At 38.3% G+C, this 11,212-nt stretch overlaps 1 protein-coding gene and 1 long non-coding RNA gene across 3 annotated transcripts; one reads left to right on the forward strand and one right to left on the reverse strand.

The window, feature by feature from the left end:
* Positions 1-356: 356 nt before the first annotated feature.
* On the reverse strand, positions 357-3,710 carry LOC116731814 (uncharacterized). Its single transcript, XR_004341636.1, has 2 exons — positions 3,328-3,710; positions 357-3,202 (listed from the first exon to the last, which is right to left on the reverse strand). It is a non-coding gene; the product is annotated as an uncharacterized LOC116731814 (long non-coding RNA).
* Positions 2,740-11,008, forward strand: gmpr (guanosine monophosphate reductase). Of its 2 annotated transcripts, XM_032581665.1 has the most exons (10): positions 2,741-3,126; positions 3,706-3,798; positions 5,864-5,983; positions 6,115-6,198; positions 6,674-6,847; positions 6,947-7,028; positions 7,291-7,397; positions 8,168-8,210; positions 8,287-8,446; positions 10,213-10,438. In XM_032581665.1, exons 3-10 carry the CDS (start codon positions 5,939-5,941, stop codon positions 10,391-10,393), a joined length of 876 nt encoding a protein of 291 aa, XP_032437556.1. In that variant the 5' UTR covers positions 2,741-3,126; positions 3,706-3,798; positions 5,864-5,938; the 3' UTR covers positions 10,394-10,438. The 2 variants fall into 2 exon arrangements, with proteins under 2 accessions (XP_032437555.1, XP_032437556.1); XM_032581664.1 differs by lacking the exon at positions 3,706-3,798 and having other exon boundaries at positions 2,740-3,126; positions 10,213-11,008.
* Positions 11,009-11,212: the final 204 nt, after the last annotated feature.

Genomic DNA, 11,212 nt, shown 5'->3' on the forward strand with positions numbered 1-11,212 from the left:
AGAAGCTATCCAAAAACAAACAAAAAAAATGGTGCTTATTTTATTCTCTCCTTTTTTTCTGACTTTAAACAATTATTTAAAAAATTATTGTAATCTTAGTTAACCCAAAACAGGAAAAGGTTAGTCTGATTTGATATCAAACAGCAAGGAAATAAAATAAAAGTTGCACGTCTGTTTTACCATGTAAACGTATGGTCTCAATTGTATAATATTTAATAAACATTTACATATCAAGACCTTGTCGTTTTGAGAAGATTATCTGTGGTTAAGTAAATTAAACAACAGGGAAAAGGACATGAAAAATATTTGCTAAGTAACAGTTTCCAGGAAGGAATGTTTTTTTTGTCCCTGCCCAGGTCTCAGGCAGCGTGGCCTAGATAAGTCTGTCACATGATGTTAAGTAAGGTGTTTTTCACATTCACAAACTGATTACAAGGCAGGTTTTGTCCATTAAATTAAAACCTGCATTAGTTAAACATTAGTGAAACGCTAAGAGTGACCCATTTTATGCACGCAATAAAACACACAGCCTGCGGAGACATCTCATCGCTCCACTGCCACCCATTTTCTCTGTCACTGAAGCACCTGAAACTCCACCAGCAGCAACCTGGCACAGTATACGTGCAGTACGAAGCTGCTGTGCTCTTCTCCTATTGGCTTTGTTGGCAGCCAAAGTGCTAAAGGGCTAGCATCTTATCAGAGCAGCATGGAGTGGCATGCATGAGTCTGAGGAGCAGTGGTCCAGCAGTGGCTGGAACAGCCTTATCTCACATCTGTAGACTATTCAAATCCTATCAGTTCCACAGAGATAAGGCTTGATTAGATGTCTGAGTGTCCTTATGAGACCAGAATTTTATGCTCTCATATGTCTATGTATCAGCAACAACCAAAGAGGTCCACAGCAGTTAAAAGAAAATTAGTTTCTAAATTAGGGTAAAGGTCAAAAATGAGTTATAGAAATATGAAACATCATAGTTAATTAAAATGTGACAGCTAACTTTCATTTTGCTTATCATATCAGTTCCTGTTTAAAATATAGGATTTATGCTAAAAGATTCAGATTAATATTTTTCTAATTTACAAGTTGCAAAAAAGGTGTGAGAAGTTTACTTGCTTGCTTCGTTCACAAACTGAATACTAACAAGTGTAAGAAACAAAATATATATTACTATAAAGTAAACTCCAACTTTATTTGAGAGATGAATCATAACTTTATTATGATTCATTACTTTTGTCTGCTTTAGAACCACAGTTCATCTGTCTGTTTAATTAGTTCTTCTACATCAGTGACAGCTTTGAGCAGCTCTCCTGCCACATTACACACATTTAACAAAGAAACAGCTTGTTTCCAGGAAACACTTCAGTGAAGGCTGAGACCCCAGTGCGAGTTCTGATCTTCGTTTAGCTGCTTTCTGTAACTTTGCTGACATCTAGCGGTTGAACTTTGAACATTCGCTGGACTTTGAAAAAGGATGAAAAAAACCCGCTATTTTTTGAAAAACCAAAATTTTGTTCAATTTTAGGTTAGAAAGAAATGATTTTTTTTAAACATTCTAAATGAATGCACTATTAACTTCAGTAACTAAACAAAACTTTCAATCAGTGATGGCTAAAGATGTTTTCTTTAGAAACTTTTGTTCTTGAATCAACCGTGTTTGATCATTTTCATTTTTGTAACGTCAAAAATATCTTCTAATACTAAATATTAAACTTTACAGCTGTTTTCCTACATTTACGAGGCAACCATCCAAATAACCACTCTTAGATTAGCATTGTATTGTAAGCAAATGAACAGAAATGATAACCTTCCATGCCAGTTTCTGCTCATCAATCAGTTTGATGAACCCTCACACAACATGTCTAAGAGTCTGTGGTCATGTCATCACAAACTGTCGTAGCAAGTAATTATAATAGGAGACATTGTAGTTCTTTGTGTAACCTGAACAACAGAAAACATTTTGTTATTACATGAAAGTTTCCAGAGAGACACAAGGTCATTTAGAAATCTAAATAATAGAAAGTAGTTCAACTAAGTCTGTCATCATAGATTTGAACCATGTAACACAGCAGAGAATAAAACCTGACTTTCCAGTTTATCAATCAATATGATCTGCTGTCACAAAAGTACCATCTATATCAAGCAACAATAACACAAAAATTTATGATTTTTTTTACTGGAAAGAAAGAAGCCATTTCAAATGAATATACTGTATGTTATTAGATTATATGGAGTGGGCCTTCCAACATTAGGACAATGTGTCCTATTTAGGGACTATATGGGGACATAATATGCAACAAAACAGTCTTTCTTCTGATTGGCCAGTTTCACTGGCAACTGTCCAATCAGTTTGAAATGTAAAGACTATCCCAAGGATTTTCTCCTATGAATCAGGAGATGCATAGAGGTTTTTTCTTCTTATATGTAATAAAATGTTCATCAACTGCTTGAAATGAAATATTTTACAATATTACAAAGATGGATTTACATGAGCAAGGTATACTGTATATATTTTTTGGCCCAGATTTATGGCCATATAAAAAAGCATATTTTATACTTCACTCATGGTCTTTCCATTAGTGTTTATCTCCATGCCGCTCTGTCTTGACACCTAGCAGTGGAAGAAGCAATGCCCCAGCTGGACAGCAGGTGTGCTCTTAGCACTGCAGCATAAAAGCCACTGCAGTGTTACTCTCTCTATGTGTGCCAGAGAGAGTTTGAGTGTGTGTGAGCCAGCGTCGGTGGATGGGACAGCCGGGCTCAGAAACCGCTGCTCCTGCCACTCTGCCGGAGGAGAGGGTGGGGGCTGGGGAAGACAGGCGAGGCTGGAGGAGAGGATGGAAACACAGGAAGAGGGAGGGAGAGAGCCCAGGCCCAAATAAAGCCATGGGGGCTAGAACTGGGCTGGATTCCCCTCTGCTTTAAATACGCTGGCCGCCTGCAGGTTCGGGTTTGGTGGCTGGGGCTCGGCACCGGCGACCACCGCAGCTGCTGCAGCCTTCCTCAGGAGAGTCTCAGCATCAGTGTTGTGGGCATCCAGGATGCCTCGGGTGGACGCAGACCTCAAGCTGGACTTCAAGGATGTCCTGTTCAGACCCAAGAGGAGCAGCCTGAAGAGCCGCTCGGAGGTTGGTGCTGTTAGTTACCGGCGCTCAGATGATGTACAGCAGCTTTCTCAGGAGATCTGTGTTGAAGGCCTCTGTGCTGGATGACACAACAGAATCCTGTAAATTTGTCATACATGGCAGGCAGTGAAAATGTAGAACTCGCTAATTATTTTAATATTATGACTGAAGTAAAAAAAAAAAACAATTCAAATATTTATTTACCTTTATAAGTGCCTCAACAAAGCTGAATTCAGTGATTTTATCACTACTATTGTTCCTCTATTTTCCTGATTTTGTTTATGCTTATTTTAAGCTATAAAGTTTGCTTTCCTCCAGGAGTGTGGTCATGTAATAGGGAGGTGACCTTCTTAAAGGTGACAACAAACAAGGTTAGTCTTTTAAAGAGGAGAAAAAACAACATGTTGGCTGAAATGAAAACAAACAATAATGAGCAAATCAGTGGTTCAAAAAACAGAACATTTATCAATTTTCATCTGATTTTTATATTTCAAAACTGGAAAAAAAAACTTGTTTTGTATTTGAATGTCTATAGTAGCAGAGCATCGTGTTCCTGCTTGCTTAACCCTATAACTTCCTCAGCTGACGACGCATCACCAGAACTGGGTCTGATTCCAGCCGAAGCTGCTCTGACTGGTTCGGTGTCAGTAGACGGGAAGCAGAAAGCGGCAGGAGGTGGGAGCTGGTATCTGAGAGGTGGACCGCAACATGAAGCACAGGACGCTTCTCAGAAACGCTGTTTATAAATAGGACTGTGTGTGTGTGTCACAGATGAAACCAGAGCACATTCCACATGACAAATAGATATGAGTGTACTGTAGCATAAACATGGAGGACAGGATGAAGGAAAACATGAACTTCTGGCCTCTGAAGTGAGGGAATTTGGTGTTTGTGACTTTATAGAGCTTGAACTGAGTCGCCCATTCTGCACTGTAATCACACATTTTTTCCATTCTAATGTTACATGAGGGATTGACGTGTTAGGTGGTACTCTCCACCATCGCCAAAACAAATGTATGTGCGAACATTGTCATATATAGCAACAAACGAGACAATTCATTCAGAGGGAATCCTGTTCCGTCTCTCAACCAGGAACATCTGGAAAAGAATGTATCAAATGGCACCACAGGGACCCATACAGCTTAAAATGAAACAGCTAAATCAAATTGACAACTTTGAGAAGAAAATAAAATAAACAAATAATTATTTGCTTTGAACCAACATTGGTTCTCATCTTGAATGTGACAAAATCCAAAGAAAGCCTTTCAATTGACGCAATAATAAAAGTGCCTAACTCTCAATGTCCTTTGTGTCCTTAGTGGTAATGACCTCGCCTGGTCTCCATTATATGACATCAACATTGAGCTATTTTTTACTGTGGCCTCTATTGTGTTGTTTATAAAACAGGTTTTATACACATTTTAAATATATAAAATGTTTTCCTAAATTAGGAAAACTAGGAATACTTACCTAGTTTTCAGTAATTTTTCCAGCTCACTCATTTACAATGAATACACAAGTTCACTATAAATTTGTTGGACTGCTGGACAGACAGATGGACAGATGATTGTGGCATAAAAGCGGCATAACCTTAAGAGAATAACAGGTGTCGCATTGACACATAGCAGACAAAAGCTGCATAAATTGGATCTTAATACATTCAACTTATAGCATTCTGAACCAGACATACTATTTGAACGTTTCCTCAGTTGAATTAAAGAAAGATGTAAAAGATGTTGCAGTTTGAAAGACAGTAATTGGTATTTTAACTCCAACCAGAAGATTTCCAAAGACTTGTCAGCTGAAACCTTGTCAGTCAATAAATATTGACTAACAAGTCAAATCAGAATTTAGATTTTTTTTTCTTTTTTTTTCAGATAGTGCTTCCCAGCAGATAGTATGTAAGGCATGTAGCTACCTTGCATAACTCAATGTACAACATGACCAGGTAGAACAACTGGATAGAAACGCAGCTAAATCCAAAAACAAAAAGAAATTCATAACAACGATCAATCAGAACTATATAAAAATACACAATTATCTAAAAGTTTAAATATATATTTGTTACAATACCCAAACAAAAAAATCAGACCCTGTTATATTGACATTTTTAAAGCAATATTGCTTTAGCAGACTGCCAGACTTACAGCTCAAGTCTCACATCCTTAAAAACAACTCCAGAGGATCCATGTATCATACCTCAGCGTTTTATATTGGACGAAGGAAAATCAGAGAGTCAGCTTGTGCTGAAAGTCAGAAATGTTTATTTGCTGCCTTGAAAAAATGACTTTGCTGCACTGGAAGCACTTACCGAACCATCTTTATGCCAGGATGAGATATGAGCCAATTTCATCTGCAGCTCTAAAAAACAATTTCACTCTGGCAGAAGGAACATTGTACAACACATCAGTTTCTATGGTGAGATTGATTTTATGTAATAAATGTCCTGCCTCTACATAGCAAAAGCCTTCTGTAGTCAACAATGAGAAACAAACCTCGAGAAGTTTCCGAATACTAGTAATAACATATGTAGAACCCGTTAAAGACTAGAGTTTACAAAAAGCAGTCAGACTTAAACTTTGTTTTATAGGTCAACACATCACATTAGAAGCCAACTTGTGAATTTAATTGATTCAGTGTATCCACGTTTCAGGCATGACCAGTAACTTCAAGGATCTGAGGGAATTTCCAAATGTTTCATTCATTTCTAGATAAAGTTAAATCTCTTCTTGAACTTTAGGTGGATCTTCGAAGGACCTTCACATTCCGCAACTCCAAGCAGACCTACACTGGCATCCCCATCATTGCAGCCAACATGGATACAACAGGAACCTTTGAGATGGCAAAGGTTCTCAGTAAAGTGAGTTTTTGAAAGTGTTTTTTTTCCCTTATGTGGTAGAGAGGCATTGTTTCCATTTAGCTCAGCTGAAACTGTATGATGGTACAGTTTTCCCTTCACTTTGAGCATATTTGTCTTTACTCTGTCTTTAGCACACCCTCTTCACAGCCATCCATAAACACTACTCTGTAGAAGACTGGAAAAACTTTGCTGCTGACCATCCAGAATGCTTAGAGGTAACATCACCACTTCTCCACTCAAAGTACTTGCAAGGTTAAATAAAATGTTGACCCAATGGCAGAGGTTCACCTTTAAACAGGACCATGATGCTGACCGTCCAGCCAGACAGAGCTAAAATTTAAAGGTTTAAACCACAACATGTCTATGTATTAGAAGTCAAAGCCCAGACCTAAATCCAACTGGAAATCCTTGGCAAGACTTGATGTTAATAGGTGCTCTGCATCCAGTGTAACTGAGCACTTGCTATTTTTGTAATGAAGAGCAGACCAACATTTTGGTCTCTAGATGATGGAAACCTGTTCCAAAACAGAGTTATTGACTAAAGTCAGTTCAGTACAAATGCACATCCCAGTTTTCAAAATTTTATTTGTAGGAAATTTGAAAGCCATGTGTTATTGTCCATCTGTGTTGGTCTGCCACATTAAATCCTAATACACTGAAGATGAAGCGGTATATTTCCCATCCACTCAGCATGTAGCCGCTAGCTCAGGGAGTGGCAATGCAGACCTGGAGAAGCTGTGTGCCATCCTGCAGGCCGTCCCTACTCTCCAGTACATCTGTCTGGATGTGGCCAATGGCTACTCAGAGTACTTTGTGGAGTTTGTCAAGACGGTGAGAGAAAAGTTCCCCAAACACACCATCATGGTAAGGAAATGGGCCCATCTGACCTCATACAACAGTTTGTCCCCCCGGTGTCTCAGGTAAAGGCTGATCTATGAGTGCTTTTTGGTGTTTATGTTGCAGGCTGGAAATGTGGTAACAGGGGAGATGGTGGAGGAGCTCATCCTCTCTGGTGCTGATATAATCAAAGTTGGTATCGGACCAGGTCGGTGGATAAAATCATCCGAGTGTTTAATAAGAAAACAGAAAGTCCGTTTGCCATTATACATATTAAGTTGTCTGCTCATGCACGATATGTTGTAAAGGGAAACTAATAAATGATTTGAAAATTTAGGGATAATTATCAGCTGTAGAGAGTAGAAGTAAATGCACTAATTCTCCACAGCAGGTTTCTGTAGCCAGAGATAGATAGAGATTGCAGAAAGACCTCCCCTTCTCTAATGCAGCGTTAATGCTGTATTTTTCAGGTTCGGTGTGCACGACAAGGATCAAGACAGGAGTGGGTTATCCACAGCTGAGCGCTGTCATAGAGTGTGCAGACTCAGCCCACGGACTCAAAGGTCACATTATCTCTGTAAGGACATGTTGTTTTTGCTTATATGACTGTGAAAGGGCTGACAGACAGCTATAACTAAGTATATAAATTGTGTGGAAATACAAGAGCATTTCCTGTCTGAGTTAAACTTAATTGATGAAAGTGTTTTTATTTTTCAAATTTTGACTGCTAGTCTTTAATGAATCTCTAAATACTTGATGTCAGTTTCACCTTTGGCAACAAAAGAACTGAGTGGTGATTCAATTTAGGCATACTTGTTTCAATGTGTGAACTGAATTGGACTGCTCTAGCTAGATTATTTTGGTTCCCATGAGCAAAGCTTTAACCGTTAGTAGGTGGAGGCAGTTTTGGAATCTCATTCACAGATTTCTTACACACAGCGCAAAAAGTATTAAATTTAAGTATTTCCATGACTATAAAGGTATGGAAAATAAAAATGTAGTTTTATGAACAGCAAATTTTATTGTTTTTTCTTATCCACTCTTCAGTCCATCCATCCACAGTCTGATTTAGTAGGCTCCATATCCTCAGTTCATAGCAAAATCTTACAATTTCTACTTTAAATACAGGGCAAAATAAGAAATGGTAACTTTTGAGAAGTATATCTTAAAAATAATAGAAGATACATTAAGCTCAGTCTGTAAAACTGTTTTTGAAAACTCCTAATCCACATTGAGCACTGCAATATCACTTGCAGACAGCAGAGGGCAGCATCAGTCCACAAAGTTAGAAAAACATAATTCTCGGGCCACAGTACTGACACATTGGTGGAATTATTCATTGCTTAGGATGGTGGCTGCAGTTGCCCAGGAGATGTAGCAAAGGCCTTTGGTGAGTAATCATGCTTCAGTGTTTGTGTCTTCATCAACTTCTACACCTGTGACCGCCTGTGACCTCTGCTCCTCAGGTGCCGGGGCTGACTTTGTCATGATGGGAGGAATGCTGGCAGGTCATGACCAGTGCACCGGGGAGATCATTGAGAAGAACGGCAAGAAGTACAAACTCTTCTATGGTATGAGCTCTGACACGGCCATGAAGAAATATGTGGGTGGACTTGCAGAGTACAGGTGAGGAACAGGACACATTACATCAGTGGTTCCCAAAGATTTTCTGGGCCCCCCTATGGATTACAATAAAATCCCCCCTAAAAAAGAAAAAAAAATCAACTGGGCACACACATCGTTCAACCACACATAAACCACATGTACACATATTTTGTTTTCAAACTCCATTGAAGTTAATTTCACACTTCAGGTTGCAACAAAACAAACTACAAACTACATCATTACAGTGAAACACTTTTGTGTAACTGTTTTGTTTTTTTTCATCCATACCGCTTCCCGCGCTCCCCCCCTCCCTGCAATGGCACTGCCCCACACTTTGGGAACCACTGCATTACATACTGTTATATGGAGCTAAATCACTAAAAATCTAACCTCATGGCCCTTTACGATCATCAATCATATTCAGTTTAAATCATTACTACACAATCTAACCATGTTTTCAGAATCAAAAATACAAATGGGACCACTGTCCAAATAGTAAAACAACACAGGCAAAGTCGGTGGATTATGTAATCCTAATTACAAAAGATTTGGTTTAGAAAGCAGACTTGATTGGACTGAGTCACTGACTTTGCAGCAAACCATCATCCTGAGAAAGCATGTAGCAATATGGGAAAGGAACATCTGTTTTAGGCTTGTTCTGTTAGCAGAACAAGCCTAAAACAGAAATGGATTCTTTCAAGAAAGGAAAACAGGACAAGTAAAAGAGAAAAAAGACAAATGAAGAAAGAAAGAGACACATTAGAGAAGCACTGATCAGGGACTTTTTACAAAAGAAAAAGGTTATAGTGCACAAAAAACGTGGATCCGGTGGGAAGAAATGCATAAAGAATGCATTGTTAATCCCAACAATGGCTCTGACAGTTTCACCTTCTACGAAAGAGATCAAAATAAACATAGAAGCATCAAGTGAAGAGTATTTTCTACAGGAAAGAAAAAAACAGAGAGAACATATTGTCAGTAGTAATAGTAATAGACTCAACAGCACTGCTTAGGAAAGAAACACAGCTAAACACGGGAAGCACTAAGTCAGGAGTACTTTCTATGGGAAATAAACGACAAAGAGAGGAAAATTTCAGCAATCTGATTGTCAGGTGTCCCTTCCAGAGAATATTTTTGAAAAGTGTAGATCACCTGTCCTGTATTGAAATATTCTGAGCAAAGCTTCAGAAAAGGAAATATTAGCAACTATTAGTGCTTCTTTGATGACTACATGATCAAGAAATTGATCAAAACAAGTTTGTTCTTTAGTTTTGGTGTGGCTCAAGTCCACCGATAAAATCTAATTTGCCATACAAAGAAGCAGCTATTTGTCTCAGCATATTTTTTTCTGCAATGGTCAGATAACATTGCAATCTTAGGACATGATGTACATCAATCAAAGTTGTAGGAACAATAATAAAATCCGAGAAAGTAGAGTTTTAGATGTTTTGATTGTTGCAAGACATTTTAAAATGCTTGCTGATAATTCAACAACTGTTGCTTTAAACCCAGCTGTCAGTTACCCCATGACATTTTTTTTCTTATATAAACAACTAACATTTCTGAAGATGCATAATGTTGACACAAATAATCACACAGTTATATTTGTAGGATGCCAAATCATTGTATCTACACATGAAATACTGTTTTCTAATCACGAAATATCCGTTTGAGCTGCAACAGGACACCGACATTTGACCGTTTCTCAAACTAAATCTTCAAATAGTTTCTAAAAAAGCGTTTGAAAAACCTTTGCTTGTACTTTTTTCCTCTTTCTTGGCTTCCAGGGCTTCTGAGGGGCGAACAGTTGAGGTTCCTTACAGAGGGGATGTAGAAAATACCGTCCGTGATGTCTTGGGGGGACTTCGTTCCACGTGCACCTACGTGGGAGCGGCCAAACTCAAGGAGCTGAGCCGGAGAACCACCTTCATCCGAGTCACGCAACAATCCAGCCAAATGTTCACTTAGGGAGGGAAAGCTCCTTCTTAAACAGTTACAGCAAACATTATGGCTCCATCATAATACTGTGCATGTCGATGCAGAGTTTCAGACTGAGGCGTGGCATGAAAATCCATCCTGTTTGGATCAGGGTGTGTGCTTCGAGAAAAGTTCAAACTCCTGCAGATTCTAAACACAAAGTCTAACAAGCGTTGTTCTTCTCAGTTTTCAAACAAAAGCATTTACATGCTTACAGACTCCATAATGTAACCAGGCATGTAATGTGATGGGAATGTGCAAATATAATGCTCTAATGATAACTTGCTGGATAAATGCATCCCGGTTTATGGGAGTTAGATAAAGAGCCATATCATTGAGTATGAATGTGTTCTTAATTCAAGCTACTGGCAACTATGTAATTTAGTTTGGATATTTCTGCACTCAGCATATCACTAATTATCACAACATGAGCTGTTTTAGTGACACACATGGTAGTGAACTCATCAGGAGGGGAGCACTATTCTGGCACTTTTTTTTTTTTTTACTCGCAATGATTTAGCAAATCAAAATGCAGGATCCAGAAAATCAAACCTTTAATTATTTTTGGAAAAATAATATGGCAATAAACTCTATGCAGAAACCTCTGATAATTTGTTCTGTGATGCTTGTTACTATTTAAAGCTGCAAAGGAAAATCTCTTTCAGACTTATTCACATTTTGTCCCTTTACTAAAATAAATCTCAATGAGTCTTATTGGGGTTTCATGTGTTAGACCAACACAGAATAATGCACATGAAATAAAAATTAGAATATAGCATTTTAGCAACTTTTAACAAATAAAAATAATTT

The sequence above is a fragment of the Xiphophorus hellerii genome, chromosome 13, assembly GCF_003331165.1.
Source record: "Xiphophorus hellerii strain 12219 chromosome 13, Xiphophorus_hellerii-4.1, whole genome shotgun sequence".
NCBI lineage: Eukaryota > Metazoa > Chordata > Actinopteri > Cyprinodontiformes > Poeciliidae > Xiphophorus > Xiphophorus hellerii.